Consider the following 23,413-nt stretch of genomic DNA (forward strand, 5'->3'; position numbering starts at 1 on the left):
CCATTATCTCCATAAGCATTCCCCTTAAATCTGTACCGCCTGCTCGTCTGTTGAGGTCAGTGCTTGTCAAGTGCCCTCACTTGTTGCAAAGTTTTGAGTGTGTAAAACTCCCCACTTGAAAAGGACACAAACAATACTTTTAGAAAAAAAAAAGATATACACATTGAGTGGAACATGTACAAGCGCTAACAATCCAGTTTTAAATAACTAAATTAAAGCTTGTAAATACTAGCAAACAATGAGGCAATATGTTGAGAAAATGATTTAAACAGTAAACACATTCAATAGATTTTCAGTCGAATTTTACTTGAAATCATATTTTTAACTCCACAATAATTTGATAGTTATTTTAAAATAAAACTAAACACGTTGCTTTAATTGTGTTCAGCTCATATGATTTTTAAAACGTAATTTTAACAGTATTTGACTGCCATGAAACAATTTTTAATATTTTCAAACATGATTTTAACTATTCATTTTTATAGTTTCCTGTCAGACCATTTAATGATTTGCAAACAATGGAACAAACAAAGTCCAGTTACATTAAAGAAAAGGAGCTCACCGGCTGTGTGTCTATGAAAGCTTTGTTCTGCATGAACAGTCTTGGTGTTTTCAGTTTAAATCACCAGATCTCTGTCACCTCTAATGCTGCTTGCTTCTTCTGCTGCTCTGCTGTGATTGTGTGTGTCACTGCAAACCCAGTTGATAAGCAAATCACCTTCACCTGGTGCCTTCAGGCTGGGAAAGGCACTCAGCCTGGTGAATCCATGCTGAAGGTGCGTGGCCCCACAGTTCAGTTCAACAGTGCTTTAAAAAAGCTGAAACCTACAGACAGCATGTCTCCAGGGATGGCCACAATTTTGTTTCAGCTCAGATACTAATTCAACTTGTTTAAAAGGAGTAAATGTGGCCTTTATTATCAAAATGAATGTATACAAGCCTGTGTAGTACAATAGTAAAGTGATCAGGTTAGTTTTTTAAATTGTCATTAGTGACATTACCTGCAAAATCAACAACAACCTATCAACTCCATCTTAACCTCAATTGTTCACGTATTGTTTGTATCTGTATTGTTTGCTTGTATTCGCCTGCATCTGCCTAGCCCATGCTGATGTCCTGTGAATGTGTCTGTCTTGATGTGACATGACTGTGGTTTGTCTCATGTTCTGCAGAACAGGAACTTGTTAAAAATCAGTTTTTAAATGGAGTCAGTCAATGTTACTTTTAAACTTTCCTGTTTCACAAACACATGTTATGTATTGTTAAATAGTCATTTATTAGCCAGCTAGCATGCTAAAGTTAATCTGCAAATAGTACACTGTTACTGTTGCTTGTTTCCAAATTTCACAAGTACTAGTAGTCTATGCAGTTTTAAAGCATGTCGCGTGTAACGTAAGAGAATGTCTTTATCAAACGAAGCAAAAACTCTCGATGTGGCTTGATTATTTTCTCAAGTTTATACAGCACAGGTACAATCTACCATGGGTTGGTTTTTTATAAAAATTACAGACCAGTCATTTTCACCCCATTTTTTATTTATTTGTGCAAAGCAGAAAATAACATTTACTGTACAGCCAAGGACAATTCTATGCTGCAGCATTTCACCCTTAAACACCTCAATCACAAAGTATTTTGTATACGTACTTGCACACTGATTTTGTTGATGACACGTAATCACAATGTACTCTCCGAATAATGATAAGATACAAGTTTGTCATTTATGAATAATCATTAGCATGACCCTCTAACTTTGTTGTTAGTGAATATTACAATAACTCACAAGTACTGATGAAGTGAGGGCGTTTGTTCTTCTCTAGGGGACTAATGAACATTTCATTCAACAAACGACGTCGATCAAAACCTAAACTTCTTTCGGTCCAAAGTGCATACGATACGGAATGCAAAGTTACAATTGTGGAATGTGCGTTAGCTGCAATTCCTTGCGTCAATCTTTTTCCAACAAATATCAAAAAATATGGGAAAAGAAAAACACATTTTAAACAGAAATCGAACGTACGTGAAGGTCAGGAGCAAATGGTACATCGCAACACAGAAGAACGGTAAACTGAATACAACATAAAACAAGGCCTCTGAAGGCTTTGAGCAACACAACAGGTGAGACAGTAAATTCACCAGTAGCACTTTAAAATCCTTAACGTGTTCTGGTAGGTTTCACAACTAGTCCCATTTCATCAGAAAATGTAAGCACATCTCAAAGACAAATGAAACTAAACAATGAAAAATAGAATACACTTGCATGTAAAATAAAATAACTTGTCATAAAAAAGTCACAGTTCAACAAACCATAAACGAGTAAATACTATATTGTGGGATTTTTTAATAGTCCACAGATCAAAAGTGCCAGAGTAGACATTCAAAAACTTGTGGATGGTTCTAGTATTGGGTGACAGGTGTGGTGATCGGCTTAGTCTCAAGATCCAGCTTAGTTCCCTTAAATCAGTATACACTGTATAACACTGATTCTCTCTTATACCAAACATGAGGTGACAACAGTTGTACACTTCACAAGAGTCACATATTTATCATGGTGGCTCCCACGGTAAACGTGACCAGCCGTGTTCTGCTCCACTTGACGGCAATGAGGAGGGATATGCAGCTAAGACTTGCATAGGTAATGTCTTGATGGGACGCTGTTCTGTACACGTTTTAAAGACAGAGCCTCACTCCTACCCCTCTCTCTTTAAAAACACATATGCCACTGCAACGAATGCAGTCTGTGAGCTTAAACGACGCCTCTCTGTTTCAGTGCGTAAGTGTTGTTTAAATGTGCACAATGGAGGAGTGGTTTGACCATCATGCAGCAGGCGATGACCATGATATGACGCAGATGGTGTCTGTGTGAGTAAATTTGACAATGAGATGAACTGAATTAAATAGGTTATACGTTAGCTGTGTGGTATGACGTGACTACTCGTGTCATTATTTTGGATTAAGGATGCGACGATGAGCCGTAGCAGAAGGCACTTCCGCCAGAAAACCAGTGACACCCCCAAACAACCAATTATTATTATATCATATTATTCCCCAAATAAAGAAGGATTGTCATGTGTACTCAGTGACAGTATGTTTCTTCAATGCAGTGATAAGACTGAACGTAAACAAACAAAACGCTGAATGGAATGTATTTTCAAGCTACCTCGCTAACTCAGGCAGATGTTGAAATCCAGCGTATAACCTGGATCTACTAAACAGAGTCATCCACAATAATACTGTCATCAAAACAAACCTGCGTCAGTAAAAAAAAAAAATGGTGTGGCAAACTCACAGTCGATAAGTGTAAATACATTGTTAGTTAGGTAGCCATAAGGAAACAAATGATATCGGATGTATTTGTCCACTTTTCCTGTCCAAAATTCTAATTTAAGCTAGGTCACAAACGGCTGCTGGTCACGATTTCACAGTCAAAAAAAAAAAGGCTCCTGTAACCACTGAGAGGAAGTGCACGTTAACATGTTTGGAAAATCCAACTGTTGGATTAGAACAGTAGGTGCTTTCAGTTTAGCTACAACAATCAATCTGACCTGTCAATCAAGCCATGATTCCACTGTTCAAAGAGTCAGCCCATCAGTAACAGATGGGGCCAGGTAACTGGCACATTGAGATCTATATATAATATACATATCTAGCAGCTGGCTGCTTCCATTAAGGAGGAATCTACAACAAATAGTTCTCATTTTGGTTCTTTCCAACAGAACATTTCCACAAGGGAATGATCAAAACATAACATTGATGCAATGTTAACAATTCCAATCTCGCTGTAAGTGAAATCCACCTCTCTCCTGCTCAAAACGTAACCCTCATATTAGTGATATGGTATCAATAAGAAAGAAGCTCTGAGCCTTTCCCACCAGTGTTGGCGGTTAAAACAAGTTGATTTTTTTTTTTTGGCTCATTACAAGTTTTTCTTGTAAACTTTGAGCTGCAAAGGATTCTCTATTTTTAAGCACCTAGCCACAAGTTCAGATTTTTGGTTTTGGTCAGCGCATCACCAACAAAGACGAGCAAATCCTCACAAGGCAGGAAGATTAAAGTGAAGCATGGATTGTTGCTTTAACAGCCAGCATAGCCTCCCTCCTCAAGTTAGGCTAGATGTGTTCTCAATCCATCCATTGGTCTTGCTCTGTTAGACTGCCAGATTCTTCTTCTGCTGGAAGTAGGCATCAAATCTGGCCTGGGCGTACTCCTAGGACACAGACAAGTAGACACATATTATGGTAAAGCAATGGGACTGTAGAATACAAGCAGGAGAGTGGTTATTATGGAACAAAGCATTTTTTCCGTGGCAAAAAAAAAATGAAGCCAACGTGAAAGCAAAAAAGTCACTCATTTGAACTAAATGCATGATGCACAATGAGTGATTGATGAATTGAATTGTGTGATGGGTTGTAGCTGAAAGCTGTGTGCCAGAGTCAACTCAGCTTGGGCCTTGTTTTGGTGGTGTGTTGAGCTCCCTAAGCTTCTTTTAGTTCAACTAACTCTCTGGATTATCAGTCTGTGTGTGCAAAGCACTTCATCTAACTCGCTAATGACCCTGCTAACAAAGCAACTTGGAGTATAGACCATCATCCCTATCCAACTCCAATTATGCAATTACTTTTCACAAAGTCACAGTAATACAGTTCTTTGTATTTTTTAATTAACCAGTTTTAGATCTAACGTTTTTTCAATCATATTTAAATTGACTCATTCTTTGAATTGTAATGTTAAAGTATTTTATTATTATTATTATTATATAAGGCTAAGTATGATGTGCACCAGATCACCCTGAAAATGTTTCTACAAACTGTCCAGAGCCGCTCTTTGATCACAAGATGACTGTCCCACTGCATTGAAGATGACTTGAGACCATGCACCCATTATGAAAAGGCATACTGGTGTAGTAATAAGTTAGACCAGCTGTCACTTGAACAACACCCGGCCTCTGTCTGACATATCTTGTCAGGCCTGACCTGATCTTACCGGTCTAAATACAGTAAATATGAACACCACACCCCCACTCCAGACACGGATTTTGCGGTGTTTCCACAGACTAATCCTGGAAGATTCCCAAATAACCGTTCCATGGGACCCTTCCATTGGGGCGCTAAGAATAATCGATTCGACCCTAAAAGGTGGAGCTAAACACTGCAGTCCGTTGATTGGTCAAAAGAATCAACACTTCTTGTGTGACAGCGGTAAACCCAACCCCGGCGTGCTGAAACACACAGCCGATTGTTTACGTCTGTTTATGTCTTCCATTGTTGGTTTTGTTTGTGTCACGTTTTTCTCCTTTGTTGAATTTATTAGTTAGCGGATAGCTGTTAGCGGTTAGCTGCTATCATGTGATGCTATTACGTAGCTGATGCGGCTATCGCCATCCGGCTTACACGCCGCCTACCAAATATCGTACAGTTGGCTGTGGAAACGCAAACGGGATCAGGCTTTACCGAACCAAACTGTACCGACCCATGTCTTGTAGTTTTTTTTGTTTCTTTGTCATTCAAACAGAAACTTTACAAACAGAAAAAGAAAAGAAAACTCACCAGGTATCCAAACTTGATGGTGGATAGCCGGGCCTGGATGGTGGACCACAAACCCCAGAAGAAGTGGGATGCGAGGGAGAACCTACATTACAGAACAAATGGTCACTTTGAATTCCTTTCCTTCTCTAGTGTCTCTTGTTGAGTCATGTTTCGTTAGTTAACACTGTCAGCGGTGCTCACCTGTTGACTTCGACGTACAGCTGCTCCTTCAGATCCATTTGATCCTCTTCACTCAGATTGTCAAACCCTTGGTCAAACTCACGCAGGTAGCTTTCGATGAAGTGGAGCTGTGCAGAGACACAAGTTAACACTGGTCAGTGATGAAAAGGATAACTGACTAAATAAGATGTCGGTATGTTAAAGTGCTCTACACACCTGCTGAGCCTTTGAAGGGTAGGCCTGCGCATCGACTTTGAAGAAAGGAAACTCCTCACAGTTGTAGTCATACATCCATTCACAGAAATGGTTGCCAATATCAAATCCCCTGTAAGCAGTTGAAAAGAGAGACACTGTGAGACTGTGACAGGAGACAATGTTACAGAAGTAAATGGTAAATGGACTTGAGCAGTTACAGCACTTCTCTGGTATTCTGACTTCTCAAAGGGCTTTTACACTGCAGGGGACCAAGGGCTGCAAAATTCCTGCAATTTTCAAAATTGGAAACTTTCCATGGGAATTAACAGGAATAAAATCAAAATAAATAATAACATATAATATTAGCATTATCTCGATTAAAACAACTGGGCTACCGGGCTGCTGAGGCCACGCCCCTTACATGCACTGTGCCCTCCTCCATGACATGGACAGAAGAGTTCTAAAACCTTCGACCACACTTTGACCTCAGAGCACAAGACTATTAAAGCCACACATTTTAGCCCGTGGACTACAGAACTACATTTTTATGTTTCTGCTTGGATATGATACAATTCAATTAACCTCCATTGCCAGTTAATTCCCATGGAAAGTTTTCCAAAATTTTCCAAAATTCCCAAGCTTAATTTACCATGAAAAGTTTCTGGAAATTTACCAGAAAAGTTCAACCCCTTTGCAACCCTACGCAGGTCACAGCTACTCATTCACACACTGATGGCAGAGGCTGCTCTGTAAAGTGTCCATGGGTATGAACTACTTGTTTCACGTTTACGAGATATCAGACTCTGCACCCTGAAAGGACCTCCCGCCTACAGCCGGTCACCGTTTACACTCAGTTTACACCTAACAGTGTTTACTCAAGCATCAAGCAAGTCTGGTTACAGTTTCCAAAACCACAACATAGTCGTTTTCAGGTCCAATTGGAACCTCAACCCGTAAGTCAGCTTTTGAACACCACGCAGTGCATCGGCACCGCTCATCCAGGTAAACCAACGCAAAGCCTCCAGGTGAGCGCCAAGATCATCCCTCAACCCTGGTTACAGGGGACTCTAACATCAGGACTGTGCGATCTGGTTTAACAATAACGTGTTGTTTACCAAGAGCCACCGTCCGTGACATTACCGACAGAGAACACTGAGGTAAATGTTAATAAACCCAAAATCACCAAAGTCACAATCCACATTGGCACAAATGACATCCGTAAACAGCAGTCAGTTACTGAAAACTGATTTTGTGTAATTCTGTTCTGTATTAAAAAAAAGAAGTAATACCTGGATGTTGTAAAATGAGATCTTGTTTGAGGCTCTGAAGTCCTGCTTTGTGTTGTAAGCGTAAACTTTGCTCGTCATGCTGGTTACGTTTTTTTTTTCCACTAACAGCCAAACACGTGAAGGAAAAGTCTGCTGCCATGTGGCTTTAGTAATCGTGGCTGCCATTTTTTTTATTTATTTAGGTTTACGTCGTAAACCCCTCAGAGGTCGACTGACCAGCCAATCATAAAGCCTCTCGTAAAGTCCTGTCTGACTTTACAGCCTGCTTTTTTGTCTTTGAGTGAAAAAGTCACATTTACTTGCACATACAACACTATTATGAGGAGCTGCAGACGTGCAGAGGGAGCCTGTGAACCACACATTCTCCCCTGTAACAACATCTCGTTCATGTCAGGCACGGGGATATAACTCCACAGTGTGTATGTATGCGAGTCCATTAGTGGGAGTGGCCTTCCTGTACGTACATTAAGGAACATGTGCTCACATGCTCGGGGGGTATGTGCGTGTGTGTGTGCGTGTGTGTGTGTGTGTGTAGAGGGTCATTTGTGTACAGAGAGTCACGTGTTTGCTGAGCCACACTTGAGGAGCCTTAAAGGGGCCACGCTGAAATGCGCTGCAGGGGGGTGGGAGTGTTTGTGTTTATGTGTGTGAGAAAAAGGGAGGGAGATAGAAGCAGGCGGTTTTCTTGAGAAAAAAAAAAAAAAAAAAAAAAACATGAGTCAAGGCCAGTGTCTCTGTTTCCCAGAATTGGACTACTCAGGAATTCTTACACCAGGGCAAAAATGCACTTGAAGTCTAAAAAAAAAGGTGCTCCTTCAGAACTTTGATACATCTTTCATTATATTCAGCTTGATATCCTGTCCTGTGTTCAGGGGCCGTTTCTGAAACACGGTTCAACAAACTCTAACCCTGAGACCGGAGTTGATTCACCCACAGGTTGGAAATTCAGAGTTTTTGGACACAAGATTGTCGTAACCCAGAGACTAGCATTCACCATGGCAACAGGTGACAAAAAAGAGATCCCTTTACTTTCACCATCTCCAAATACAGCCTACGTCTTCATGCAGACATACGGCGAATATGCAAGGAAAAAAAGCAATACTGCTGCAGCTGCAAAGGAGAGAGAGAAGTGGTGTGGAGAAAAAAACAGCTGCTCGAGTCAGCACGTCATAAACTCTATTAATTCATATATATATATATATATATATATATATATATATATATATAGGCCTATTTCATCAGAATTAGAAAAATGCTGATCCAAATGTGGATCCTAAAATGTATTTTCAATAAGTTGCAATCCAGAAACAAGAAAAGGGACTTTAAAACAGCTCAAAATGAAACAAGAAAAAACTAGGCTCATATTATTTTAATCATATTTGACATATTAAACAAAATGAAATTGATTCAGTGGCTATTTAAAACATATTTATCCACAACAAGCTGTATTCACACACAGGCTAAATGTCCTTTCACCTTTGTCCTGTTTATTTTTTCCATTCACTGTAACATCTCCCGACCTAAAGGTCGGCTCTTATTTCCCGCGGGGTAAAGCAGCCCCCTTCATCTCCAGGATCCTCGACTAAAACAAATTCCATGTTTGACAAAATGATTCATTTTATACATTATAGTAGGCTACAGCCTACCGACACCAACCTGGATTTTTATTTAGACAAACGGTCAATCTCCACTAACACACACGTGACACAGACTGAATGAGGAGATGAAACAGCGTTTCTGGCTCTGAGAGAGGGAGGAGACCGAGAGAAACTCAGGGTTCACTGAAGAAAACCTGCTCCTGACCAGATTAGGCTCACAGACCCTGTTACCGTAGTAACTGACTCAGAGCTGGAGTTACCCCTCTGTCTCCGGTTTCAGTGACCTCCCCTGCTGAAGCAGAAACCCCAGTTTGCTTCTTTCCAGGGTTTACTGACTCAGTGTTTGCACAAAAACCTGCGATTACACAACACCGACTGAAACGGGCCCCAGGTCTGTGTTGGATATTCACTGCACCACAATGACCATTAGCAACATTGACAGGTCTATCCAGTGCCTCCATCCTGTGCGCCCTCATTGGCCAGAAAAAAAAAATTCTGGTTACATAACAGCAGGAGTAAATATTTCAACATAGTGCTGTTGACATGAGGTATGTGGGAGTTAGAAGGTCTTATTGATGGATGCCAGATATGGATTACGCCCTCTTTTCCCCCCCACTCTCTGTTGTACATTATGCCTGGTAATCAGCCTAATGCAGGGACAAAGTTAGTGGGGGCGCAAAGAATTGCAAACAGGATGAGGAGCGATGATGAAGCAGTGGAAGCTGATAGATTTATCAGCCATGTTTGGATCAGACGCTAGGACTTAAAACAAAGAAAGCTGTTCTACTATAACCTGTGACGTTTGTGTTATCAGCATCTCTTTAAAGGCAGGGTTTGTACTTGCCAAAAACTAGCATGATTTTTAAAGTAGCATTCTCTCCGTGCTCATGTCTTCACTCAGCCCCTCCCCTCTGTGCTGGCCCAAAAGCCACGCCCATCACTTTCACAGCCGCCATTAGTCCGGAAGCAGATTTCAGCTCATGCTTTGAGTGTGGGCTCACGAGCAGGGAGACCGGGAGCCGTGATCGGTCCCACTGGACAAAGTTTTTATGAGTTTACAGCTGCTACCGACGACAGATTTGAGTCTTTTTCAGCTGTCCTATACATCTGAACACATATTATTCTTTTCCTTGATTTTTCTTCAAGACTGTCATTGCACATTTGTGGTTGTTGTTTTTTGCTCTTCAAACCTTTTTCGCACGTTATCCTAACAGTTTTATGTATCTGTATTTATAATCTTATTTGCTATCGTTTATACTATTGCAGTTTGCCTCGTGGTCCCTAACCTTTAGGCTGTCATATTGCCTTTTCACATAGTTCTTAGGAGATCTCTCGTATTACTGAGAGATCAGGGAAAAAAATCCATCTCAACTCATATTTTGAAAAAAATGGAAATGCACAAAACCATTTGAATAAAGAAGAGGGGTCAGGTTTAATTGTTCCTTCAACAAAGCTCTATGAAATCTGTGATTATTATTCTAGCTTACCTGTAATTGTAGCTACTGTACTCAAAGTCAATGAGCATCAGCTTCTGTTTGTCTGAGCTCTCGCGGCCCCTCAGCAGCAAGACATTTCCTGAAAGCAACACACAAAAGTCATTAGAAGAGAAGAACTACAACGGACAACATACTTTCAGAAAGAAATGAATTCATCATATTTAAGACACGTTTCAAAATAGAAATAAAATCAGCTTCTATTTGAGAAAATCAAAACCCTGCAGGTAACTTGTTCCGCAGTTTGTGAGCCCCTATAAAGCCTCCATCAGCCAATCACATTGGACAGCTAGTACCATATGATTTGAAAGCAAAACCGGAATTTGCACAATTATGCCAGGAGGTCAGAGGTCAGTGTCAGATGTGATCTTTCAGTTGAAGTAATCGTAGGAGAGATGATCTGGATCATTAAGAACATCGAGGGAAACATGAAATGTGCATCTTACCTTCTTGACAGTCATTGTGGCAGAACACTACAGGAGAGTGGGTGGACTCCAGCAGGGCCCTAAACATGAGAGAGAGAGAGAGAGAGAGAGAGAGAGAGAGAGAGAGAATGATCAATATCAGGATTTAAAGAGCTTCAGACAAAGATCATCTATTTTCAACACAACATCCCATCCCCAACACTTTATTATGAGGCCACTTCAGCTCCTGGGACATCTTCAGTCTGTGTTTGGATTCATTCTTTACCTAACTCACAAACAGACATGACCAGGTGTCAGCTCAGTGAATTGAAGGGAACAGTTCAAGAAATAAACTTGGAAGAGCAGAACAAATTCTAAAGTGGGAACCAGTGGAATTATTCTGTGCACGGCCGTGTGGTGAAGATTAATAGTGCTGAGTAGTGTTGACCACACAAACCGAGACCAAGACATACCCGAGACCAGAGTGTTGGAGCGAGTCAAGACCGATTGATCCCGATGGAAAGCAGAGTTTTCCTTTGGATCACAGTAATGACATGAACAACCAGCCTTTCAGTGGTGGTCTTGATTTAAAAATTGGAGTCCGCCCAGTCTGAGGGCCAGCGAGATATTGTGAGACGAGACCTTCAAAAAAAGGGGGTAAGAGCGATAACGGGAGTACTACAACACGAGTGCTGAGGATAAGAAACTGAACCTTCAACTCCAAACTGAATGACAAAAAAAATGACCCGAACATACACGGTGTAAAGGTATAAAAGGGGTTGGTGATTAGTATTGCAACATCTTGTCGTCATAATGCTTACTGTATATTTGAGCAGCACAGGACTGAGCTTGGTCATATACATACTGCTTATAAACGGTGTTTGTTTTGTAATGAGTTTTTTCTGAACAGACTTTCAGGTTAATCTGGGAACTTTGTCACGAGCACATGACCTTCACATTCTGCACATTCGGTTGTATAACATCATGTTTTGAAATTCTGTGTGTGTGTGTGTGTGTGTGTGTGTGTGTGTGTGTGTGTGTGTGTGTGTGTGTGCGTGTGTAGAAACATACTTGAGCATTTCCACCTCCTGTGGCAGATTGTAGCTGAGCAGCCGGTTGAAGCGGCGCAGCTGAGACTCTCTGGTGAAGTTGAGCCTCATCACTTGGTTCAGGTACCTGTGAAGAGTGTTACGCAAACAGTCACTGAACATTCTCCTTAAAACAAACACACACACACACACATGACCCACAGAGGAGTCATTGTAGTCTCAGTCCATTTTAATGTCATCCCGACTCACCGATAAACCAGAGCTTCATTATCACAGACTGCTACAAACTGTTTGGTTCTGACATGAAGAAGAACTATCGGACTGTTTCCTTAAGATCCAAGGGTTGGATTATACTCTTCAAGGAAACTTTAGAAAATGTTTTCTCGATAAACTGACTGATTTATCAACCAGTAGAAACGTGAACTGGAAACAAGTGGGAAGATCTTCAGAGCTGGAACAAAAAACAAACAAACACTTCCAGCAAATGTTGTCTGGATCTGTCATGTCTGTGCGGCTGCATCGACATGAATATGAAATGTTTCAGATATTGTTTGTTCAGATGGTTTATGATGCATATGGTTACTATGTGATGTATGACAATGGACTTGTGTTAATAATGCACTTAAGAAAAGAATGAACAGGCCAGATTAGAGTGACTCATGTCGTGGTCAACACATTACTCTGTGCAGAGAAAATCAGCAGGAAATATACCTGCTGGAGTGTTAAATTAGAACTCATTCGGATATGATCCTGGTTTTGGACTTTCTGTCTGACATGGAAATGTACAAAACCAGGGCAGCTCGGTCATGTTTGTAATACGTAACCCGTGAAAGATAAACCACAACTTACGTACTCTTGCAGAAAATCAGTGGAAGAGGAAAATGGACTTTATCACCACACACAGACAGAAATTGTGAAAGCAATTCAAATGGATGTACATTATGATAAGCCACCTGCCATCTCAGGCCTCCACGATAAGTAATCAGTGACATCAATTGGTATCTTTCAGTTACTGGAGGACAAGTTTCAGATCTGCTCTCGCACTTATCTCAGCCTCCCATTCGAAAACCTCTTTTTTTCTATGTAGGCCAAGATGGGGAATAGCTTTTAGCCAAATAATTACTCACTTGTCCATGGTTCCAAACAGCCACTTTGGCTCTTTGTTAAAGGGCATCCTCATCCCATGAAACTTGGCCATCTTCTCTGCAACCTCTGCTGAGATGCTGGGGTCGCTTAACTCACAAGTGTCCAGTTTGCGGCTCTGTAGACACAATGTATCAAATGTGTTAATCCACACATGCACTGCGGCTACCTGGAAGTTACTAAATGCTTTGAGTTTTATCTATAAACTGTTATCCTATCACAACTTACAGATTCAATTCATTATTTTTTATATTAATTATTGGTGCTACATGTGGAGACGACTTACAGGGACATACTGCTCCAGTCGGCCCTGAGGGAAAATACCGTAGAGTTTAGGTCCCAGCTCCCTCTCTGCCAAGATCGCAAACATTACGCTCTCCAGCACCATGGCCTCCGCACCCTAAAAGCACAAAACAGTGGAAAAAAAAAAAAAATAGAGTTGTAAATTTAAACTACACAAACTGTACGAGTCACACCACCACCCATTCCCACTCAGTGCTGTGAATGTGGTGAGAACAGAATGAGAGAAGGGTGACAGATTTCCAGGTCAGTGTCTGAAATGGTGAAAGTTAGGGTGAAGAGTTGGTTAGACCGTCAGGAATGAAACACTTCTCTCACCAGACTCACTGAGAAATTAATTAAGTAACAATTCTTGGTTCTCGTGATGACTTTTCTGGGGAATTTCAACCTGAGCCTGTGACGTGGAGAGAAGAATTTTAGTCGACAGTGGTGTTGTTGCTAACTTAATGAAACTACTGGGGTGGTACAAAACCTTTTCTTTTGACCTATAGGTCATTCCCAAAATCCCATGTCCAATAAAGTCCACGAAACAGTTTTCTGTGTTTTTCACACTTTGCGATTCAAAATATGAAACACAAGAAGATAAAAAAAAAAAATACATGCATACAGGTGTCAACGCAACAGTCGATCCAAACAATGTGGCAACTGTGATTGCTGCCTCAGCCTGAGAACAGAGTGCAGTGCATGTCTAAAAGGGGCGTAAGTGGAAGACATGGAGACATGGATGGAGGAGTTTAAAGAGGAGGAATGCCACGGTGTGGGCTGAGCTGAGCTTGCTTGTCAGAGCGTTGAGGGGAACACAAGAGGTAGATTAAAACTGTCCAGAAAGAGCTTGGCCCACTCAGAGCATTGGTCACTGTTGAAGCAGACAGCCTTGTCTTTCTTCCTTTATCTTAAAGAGACACACAAAACTCCCACAGAAACACACATAGCCTGGAGCTCAACAGGCTCAAGGTTAACTGGGAACACAAACACGAGTCCTGGAGCCTCGAAGGCTAGAGCTGTTTGTTGGCTTTTTACCAACTTATTTCTTCTTTGCTCCATTGTGCTGAGAAAAGAGAAAAACCAGGCTTCTAACCAAACGGGCAGGAGTTCATTAGAAGCAGGGAGGAATGTCTGACTAATTTAACGGAACGAGACGAAGAAGATGAACAAATTATTCTGCAGCTAAAAGTGGAACCTCAAAAAAGTTGAATTCTGTCTTTTCTCTTTTGTCGATTATGTCTTTACTTTTGCTGCCAGTGGAATGAAGGGCCTTTCTTTTCTGCATGGCGTTTCTATTTCAACTTCTGCTATTCTGTAATCTTAAATAGCTGCAGTAAAACACTTTGCTGCCTCACTACTCTCTTAAGAGAATGACCTTTTGATAAATAGCTGCAGGGGGAGAGGTTTGGATGCGAGTGCTGGGGTCCTGGCTTCTTTCCAGAGAATGTGCTTCATAGTGACCGTTCAGCAGGAAGCCGGCTCAAAGGAAACAGTACTGCCTGTTTTTTCGTCTCTAAGATTACACACTCATATTTTTAACTATACTCCAAGCATCACTCTTAGAGATGCACCGATCCAATTTTTTCCCAAACCTGATCTGATTCCCACACAGACGTACGAGACAGATAATGATTACCATATATTATTAACTGTACTCAATACTGTTTTATTATTGTTGCTATAATGTGTAACGCTACACTTAGCTGTATTAAACCTGACATTGTATTTCTTATCGAAAGAGCAAAAACAAAAACAAACAGGAAGCAGCTACAACTTTAAGATTTTCAAATTAAATATTTTAAACTGACGTGTAATAATTGTACTTTTGATCATATAGGGGCGGTTCCATCTGCTCTGAAAGTCGTAATGGAGACGATTTGTGGGCACCTACAGTTCAGTCTGAATGTCTTCAAAGTGAGACTGTGTGAGCTGAGAATGTTAAATGCCCAGAGATAGTTCTTGATTGGGGACAGTCTGATGTCCAACAATGAAAATTACACCAATATCATATGTGATACTGATAATGGATGACATCTGTGCCATCTCTCCATAACTCTCAGTTATGTTTAAGTGAAAGTCAACAATGACCTTTCTCAGTTCAAGAAGAGAGAGGTTTCTTTTAGGTCATGATTTTGCACAGTCAGCACATAAAGGTGGAAGTTCATTTACAGTCCTTGTTGTGCTTTTATTCGGAGCAAATCATTTTGAGGAACTAGACCATTCAAATTGAGAGTGAATTAGCAATAATGCCAAATCCCAGAAATCTATTTATGTAAACTGGGTTTAAACCAGATCGTCTTCATTTCCCAACAGAAACAAGTGAATAACTGTTGGGAGACAAAAAAACCTTTAAGTTCATTAATAAAATCCTTAATCATAATATTCTCCAAAAGAAATGTTGAAATCTTGATTTATTGATAATCTTGATAATCCCGTATAGTGTTTAATTGTTCTACTTTACTCACGGGGCATATGTTCAGAGAGGACTCCCCTTGGTTACGTAATGATGGCTGATCACATGGACTTTAAAATCAGCAACGTGATTTATCCCCATAACCATAATCATCTTGACACACACACGACCAGACAACAGGCCAGCCGGCAGCGTGTGGATAAGACAGAGCAAAGACTCAAAGTTCTGCAGGGATAGTTTTTAGGATTCATCACTCCCCCAACAATATTTCAGGGAGTCATTAATTAGATGATCTTGGCCTGTAGCTGTGCTGACCTGAATCTGAATCACCAAGTCCGCACATGGACTAATCTTCTGTTTCAGCACAGCTACATATGGCTTATTCTAACCTACATTTTCAAAGAGCCAAGTCCAGTCAGGTAAATATGGGCATCAGACCTCTGACAGAATACGATGCACCTTTCTAAGCAGACTTTCAGTCTCTGTTGAACTTCAGGACAGGAGACAGACTCTCGTTTTAGGAAGAATTGTACACTTCATGTGATTTTAAAATGTTGCAGGGAAAATCAGTGTTACCTGTACTCTGGTGAAGTGCACCAATGGAGATCTAGCTTTGTTGTTAAAGGCAACTATTACACACTATCGGTATATAATGTCAGAAACAGTGAACGACGGCTACGATTCTCCAACTTTGGGATCATTGATTCTGAAGTATCAAACTAAATACAGAGAGTACGACTACCCATTGGATACACAAAAATGTTGATCATAGAGATGATAGCTATGATTATACTAATTGCTCTTGTGCCATTGCAGTTACAGGAATATGCCTGTTTTTTTACAAAGTCTTGTGGAAGGTGTGAGTGGGACTGAAGTTGTTTCTTTCTCACAACATTATCATCTTCACCTGGAGTGTTGTTTGGCCCTCGTAGCCATTTACTATATAACACATACCACCCCACCCAACACCCCCAAACACCCCCAAACAGTGAGTGTGTAAATATTTGTAGTGGATATAGAAATCTAACCGACCTTTAGTTAAAATGTTTGGGAAAATAAAGATTATTATGGTTAAACTATTAAAGTGTCTACGCCACATATAATCTGTTATAATTAAATACTATTAAATAAGTGTGCATCTTGTTCATGCTAATAACACATTCCATTTGTGGATATTATGTGTTGATGTTAAATAAATAGCTTTTGGCTGCTTGGTTTTTCGTTGGACTCTTTACATAATTATCAGCCTGTGATGATGGCTGTTCAGGGTTATGGTAACAGTATTTATTTATTCCAGTCCTTATCACTCCCCCCCCCTGTACTATCCCACCCGCAGTTTAGACAGATTGGACCAGTCTGAACTTAATCTGTCCCGGTTTATTGACACACACAGAAGTACAGATAAGCATTGAGGTTAGAGCAGCAGCTGTGAGCAGCTCACAGAACACATGCTGCATCACTCCAAGGAGAGCCACTGATAATCCCAGAGCCATGGAGCAGCACATATATGGAACAATATACATCCAAATATTCACTGAATGAACATGAATATTATATGGATCCTACAGTTGAACCTCCTATTTAATCAACATTGGTACTGGGACTTACTAAAGGAAGTAGTAGTTTCCTGTCAAAGCACAGGAAGTAGTGGGAGGGAGGCGCTTGTTAGGAATGTTGAAATTCTTGTGAGATTGAATATCGAGCTGGCTGGACATCTATGACGAGTTGATTATTAACTTTTAAGAGAGAGGAAGACTTCTGTCTGAGAAAGTGGGCCAAATCACACAGATTACAACAGCAAACACTGGCATTTCAAATAGAGGAAATGGAAGGAAGAGAGTTTGATGTGAATGTTGGCCTAACACACCAGGGACCTCATAAGGACAGCGATAGGACCTCTACGCAGCGGGACGCAGGAGATTTGGCCTGTTGCTATTTCTAATTCGTATTTAAATTATCAATATTTTAAACTCTCCATTAAAAATCCATTACATTTAACATACATAAATACAAATACATTTACTATTTACTTCTATCCTTACTTGTATGTATACTTATCTGTATTCTTCTACTATTGATGTTCTTCACGTTATAAATGGTGATGTAAAGAGGGTGAGAGGAAGTTAAGGGGAAGTTTAAATGCTCTGGTAAAAGCTTCACCCCTTTAAATTGGAGAACAATAAACACATTGTTAAGAAATGATTTGATAGCTTTTCTACGACTGTGCTGCTGCAACGTGTGAAGAACTCCTCATACTGTGTCTTCTTTATTATCCAATGAGGATTAAGTTTGACCAGACAGGGTTTTAACCATCGTCTATTGGGTCGAGTTAATCCTAAAACACTGATAGCAGGTCAGTTCCTCACTGCTAACTGTAAGACAGCTGCTGCGAAAAGCCAGCAGTACAGTGAAGGGAAAGATGCCAAAGTGGTGACGTATGCTTACTGGTTGATGGCCTCACTAGATCACATGAGTTGTGAGTCAGTGTCATGATGTCGGAGTCATAGGTTAGAAGTACATGAGGTTGTTGAGAGGGTAAAGAATTTGAAAGTCAATGAGTAACAGGCATAGAGCTTCAGGCTGCGTGGGTGAACTCTGTGTGCAGGATTTTATTTTGCTTCATACTATGGAATAAATTATTCCTGGTACTTCGACATAAACTTGTTGTGGTTTTGCAGTCCAAACCCAGAGTCTAATTTAGTTTTTAAAAAAAGAGAGGTTTTTTTTGTTTTGTTTTGTTTATTTACTTCAGGTTGGTTCATAGCATAAAAGGCCACCACAGAAAAAACCTGACTTTAGCATTTCCCATCTCAGTCATGCTATGAAAGAGGTTAGTAAGGTGAGTGAGGAGTTTAGACAGGTGTTAAATTGATTCTGGGTTTAGGTTAAAAAACCACAGGGTTACAAATGTAAGGCTATTTTATTGTGATTTCCATGAAGAAAAAAAAAACACAGATGCCCTAAGGTTCAAAAGACTCAGGCAGATCAGAAAGGAAACCCTGTCCCGACAAAGAGTTCAGCACGAGGATTTTTGGGGGAACAAAAGAATGTCTCCAAACATCTTGAGTTGTGTGTTGACACATGAGATGGCAAGTGGTGCGATTACTGGATGGACTCACACTGTGGGCAGAGAAACATGCTGTATGCTGGAACCATCATCAGTTACTTACTTGGAAGTGATTTTCTTTGTTTGACTGTCGGGAATCCCCTTTATTACAGGACATCTATCAACAAAAGAAAAAGGAAAGAACTATCCATGAATACATGTGTAGCCGTTTATAAGGGTCAACATCCACACCTCACCATGCCTGCAGGGCAGGCAGTAGAGTAGGAGGTTCAAACACACACAAAGTCTTGAGATGAAAGTGCAGAGGATAGGTCAGACTAATCAATGCTTCCCCCTGACAACCCACAATGACAAAGCAAAATCAGAAACCAGAGAGGTGGGACGGTGCTTAGATATCAGGAGGGGGGATACAACTTCACATCCAAACTGCTCTTTGTTTAAATTTAATTTGGATTATATATTAAACCTAGGACTGGGCAATGACATTATCTAGACAGTAGATTAGAAGCTTGATCCAAAGGCGACTGGACTGGTTAAAGTCCTTGAAGACATCCCACCTCTCCTTCAAAAGACTTCTTCAGTTTTATATTATCTGGTGGACGGAGCCAGAAATGTAAGCCTCTGTGGGTGTAAGGATCTAAAGAGGCTAATCCACTAGATTTGAACTGACGACGCCTTTGGGAGGAGAGCTGGAATATCTTCAACCAGTCCAGTTGCCCTTTGGTTTAAACTTTGAATTTACACTCATCTGGATTACTAAGAAACTACACAGAGATTTAGAGTGTTCTTTTGTTTTCTACTAAAATGTACTGTTGTAGGGATGATAATAGTTGGACACTGTTACTGGATATGACTAGGTCAAAAAGCACTGAAGAAATTCTGAGCCTTATAAAGCTTAGCTTAAAGTTAAGCCTCGGACTCGGCTTGCTGCCGCTTCAGACAATTTGTGTTCTTGAAAAAAGCATCAGAGAGACTTTTGCATCTAAATCTGCTTAACATGACTTAAAACGTTTGAAGGACAACTTGGGTTCACTTTATCTTTAAGTGTTATGGATGAACAGTCTAATTTCTTTTATAGACGATGATGTCAGACGAAACAAATAATGGTGATCATATTTATTACGACAGTGACCGTTTACAATCGGGGCCTAAAATTAAACCACGACTCATCATCCCATAACCAAACAACATATTTTCATTGCTGAGAAACACTGTCCCCAGTACTGCTAGGCTTTGTTTGATTATCAGTGGCTGTGTACACCGACAGCGACATCTGACTTCCTCAATCTTATTAGCTTTTTGATACGACGTCACTAATTCCAGCAGTGCTGCAGTTACCTTGGTGAAGGACAAGCTGCTTCTGCTGTCTCAGACATCCCGAGCAATAAAAGCAGCTTCTACATCCATTAGCAATTATACAGACTTTAGTTAATACTTAATGCAGTTCTCATCATGCCTGGTTAATGCACAACATGAAAATGAACTTTATGGTTACTGATGACATTTTAAGGTTGAGAGAGCAGCAAAAGAACAGTCTGTCTTTATATCACACCAGGCTGAAACAAACTGAATGTTTGCAAAAAAAAAAGATACTCCAACTATGAAACTTCAGAAGATCACATTATCTTGTTTTTAAAATCTTCCGATAAGGGCCTTGAATTCTTGCTTAATACTGCAGTGTGAAAGGGTGACTCAGCAGTTATCTTGAGCCTTGTTCTGTTTCATTTATCAAAAATGTAGAACGTGTGGTCTGAGTGTAGTCTGGATCCTGAACTCTGGGCACACTAGCCACATCATCGTCATCAGATAAAAAAGGCTCTATCTGTCTGTGTTAACTGCAAGTAACGTAGGGCTGCAAGGCAAAACTATATTTATCTGTTGTTTTGTGCAAACACGTCCCAATGAGCTAAAGAGCACATTAGCTAATGACTTTTCTTGTTGCTGTGTTCAGCTGAGCACGCTGCAAACGTGCAGATTCATTCTTGGGCTTTTCTGTTTGTCTAGTGGTTTAAAATTTTTCAGCTGACATCTTAATGATTAGGAATCAGGAGTAAGAGCAGAAAAGCAAGACAGAAGAGATGTTTCAGCACCTTGCATTCCCTTCAAACTGTGTGTTCCCCGCTTTGTCAGCTGAGGCAGTGCGACAAGAGTGTGTGTTGCATCTTTGTATTATTAGGCTGAGATTTCACAGATCTCATACTGTACCGTGTTTTTGGGTGGGTTCAACTGGGAACAAGAGTGCCCAAGGCACGCTCCTTTGGGAAGCCTACGGCAAAGAACACATGCATGTACAGCCATGGGGGTACATCACTATGTACAACAATGGCTAACACGCACACACACATACACGCGTGAAGGCATAACTGCACATGCATGCACACACTAACAAGCAGATAATCTACAGGCACACACACATAAACAAACCTCAAGTAGTGGACCTGACACATTTCACAGTTGATATATGTTCTGTTTGCTTATTCTCTGGTTTCTGTTATTATCAGCTTAAGTTGTTCAGTAACCTTTGACCCCAGTTACACGAGTCAACTCTGTTTACTTGAATGAGTCATCGTGTGTCTTTCTTTTTTTACTTTTGTGTTGTGAAAATATCAGTTTCTCAGATACGACAAGCACGTTCTTGTTAAGTGCTTCGTTTATTTGTAACTCTGTGTTTATAAAACAACACAGTTAAGCTGTCAGTCAAAGGTGATGCATTGGAGATGTGTTCCCACCTGCAGGATGGCCCCATAGAGCCGCAGCAGGACGCTCCTCGGCTCGTCCCCAACAGTGTCCAGGCTGTCAGGGAGGCTGCACAGGAAGAGCTTGTTGCTCAGGCCACCCCTAGAGAACAACATTCAGACGACCAGTCATTAATATTTGTTTTAATTTGCATTCTTAATTCCCTGTTTTCATTTAGTTGTAGCTTCCTGATTTTCTTTTTAATGCATCATTTGTGCAACTTCATGGATCTGTTGTTATAGTAGCTTGTCTTTCTTTCTTTTTTTTTTTTTAGTTCTACATTGTGCTTTTAAAAAAGATTTTCAAGAGTAGATACAGCAGATTATAGAGAACATGATTTTAAGAGAGTGACACAAAAAGAAAAGACAGTCTATTTGGAAAGACAAATCAAAATAGCAGCTTGAGTAAATCAGAATTCATGCCAACCAGTCAATCATTTGCCAATGTTATCAGCCTCATAAAACACTGAATTAAGGGTTGTTCTAAGAATGAAGAATAAATGATGTTAGACACATATTTCAAAGATGTTATTTTTCTAGACAAAATGTTGAAATATGTCAGATATGTAGATAAGTTGGTATCAATAGCCCTTTTTTGCCATTAGGTGGGAGTTTTGGGGGGGATTTAGATAATTTACAGTTAAATTGAAAAAATAATAAGGGATATTTAATGATATTTACATTGATATACAAGGGGTAATAATCGTGTTAGACATGGAAGGCATGTTTACACTGTCGTCATTGGTGTGTCTTTATCCCTGAACGGGACACCATTGGGCTTAGTCTAAGGATGACACTATTCTATTGATCACATGTTTAACCCTTTACTGCTTTACACATTACGGTAGCCCACTGCGCGGCAAGTTGCCTTCTCATCCTAGCTGTGGCCTTATCCAACCATCTGGGCCTTGCTTTTTTTTTTTTTTTTTAAATCAAAGAGTAAAATGAACACAACGTACCTTATTATGGCGATGTGGAAGTCCTCCTCAGCCAGGCTCTTCCAGGCTCCATGAAGGAACTCTCTGCACCAGAGATAAGCTTTGCGCCGGTCCTCCACGCAGGGTTTGTCTAGACGGGCCAGCTCCTTACAGTCCTCCTCGGTGTCGGGCTGGACCTGCAGGGCGTTCTCGGTCACTAACAAACCCAGCGACATGGAGGGTGATGTAGAAACTCCGTTGATAAATTTGGTTTTCATCTTGTTTCGTTTTTAAAAGAAAGAAACGAGTATGCTGTGATGAAGGCTTCCCGGAGCAATTACATAAACTGACGTGTGTCTGGTTTGTGACGCAGGACGATTTTTTTCCCTGTTAAAAATGTATTTTCTCTCGATAAATTTATTCAGGACAGAAAATTGTAATTTCGTCTCTTTTCTTTATTAGCCGTTTCGTTGATTTAAATGCGAATGTCCGTTACAGCTCAGTTTAAGAACCAGGAAGACGACGTGCAGCGGCAATAGCGGATCATAGAGGAATGAATAACATGAGGAGGATGCGCTGAATTAAAGTAAGCATGGGTGGGCGGGTTCAAGGAGGTCACGTGCTACACCCGCATGTCCTCATTGGTTGGCCTCAGACACAGCCCCGCAGGACCAAAACAAACCGGACAACGCTTTCAGGGGCCAGCCGTAATACTTAAAGTCTATGGAATATTTTACAAAATGTTATCAACAGCCTGAATTATTCGTCACATCATGTCGAATTCACTTTCCACATAATATATATATATATTGGGTGAAAAGCTAACTGCTTGGAAAAATACGCCTTTTTTTTGTGAATAGTCAGCATTACAGTTCGATACATACTTCCTTGGAATAGCCAACTTAAGTCTTGGTTTGGAAATGATCCATTAGATTTTTGCAGGACGCCCCTTTCTTGCTCCAAATTCAGTGCAAATCTCCCACAGGGGTAGGTCAGCTTTTTTCATGCATTGATGGGACTGTATCAGTTAGTTAACATAAGTAGGCATCTGTTTTGTACCTTTTGTTTTCACATGTTTAATAAATGTGTATGTGTGTATTTTCTGCTGACTATAATATGCACT

General features: G+C 40.4%; 1 protein-coding gene across 2 annotated transcripts; it reads right to left on the minus strand.

Annotated features, from left to right (window-relative positions):
• Window positions 1-1,514: 1,514 nt before the first annotated feature.
• Window positions 1,515-22,861, minus strand: chka (choline kinase alpha). Of its 2 annotated transcripts, XM_079345574.1 has the most exons (12): window positions 22,333-22,861; window positions 21,368-21,476; window positions 18,742-18,795; window positions 13,160-13,273; window positions 12,858-12,991; window positions 11,753-11,857; window positions 10,724-10,782; window positions 10,272-10,359; window positions 5,919-6,027; window positions 5,724-5,830; window positions 5,544-5,625; window positions 1,515-4,204 (listed from the first exon to the last, which is right to left on the minus strand). In XM_079345574.1, exons 1-12 carry the CDS (start codon window positions 22,566-22,568, stop codon window positions 4,145-4,147), a joined length of 1,257 nt encoding a protein of 418 aa, XP_079201700.1. In that variant the 5' UTR covers window positions 22,569-22,861; the 3' UTR covers window positions 1,515-4,144. The 2 variants fall into 2 exon arrangements, with proteins under 2 accessions (XP_079201700.1, XP_079201701.1); XM_079345575.1 differs by lacking the exon at window positions 18,742-18,795.
• Between the last annotated feature and the right edge of the window lie 552 nt (window positions 22,862-23,413).

Source organism: Symphodus melops (assembly GCF_947650265.1).
Source record: "Symphodus melops genome assembly, chromosome: 6".
Lineage (NCBI taxonomy): Eukaryota > Metazoa > Chordata > Actinopteri > Labriformes > Labridae > Symphodus > Symphodus melops.

Coding starts and splice junctions, on each gene's coding strand:
- chka (XM_079345574.1), bottom strand. CDS start 22,568: ATGAAAACCAAATTTATCAACGGAGTTTCTACATCACCCTCCATGTCG. Junction 18,796..21,367: donor TCTATGGGGCCATCCTGCAG/GTGGGAACACAT, acceptor TTTTGTTGATAG/ATGTCCTGTAATAAAGGGGA. Junction 10,360..10,723: donor CCACAATGACTGTCAAGAAG/GTAAGATGCACA, acceptor TGTTGCTTTCAG/GAAATGTCTTGCTGCTGAGG.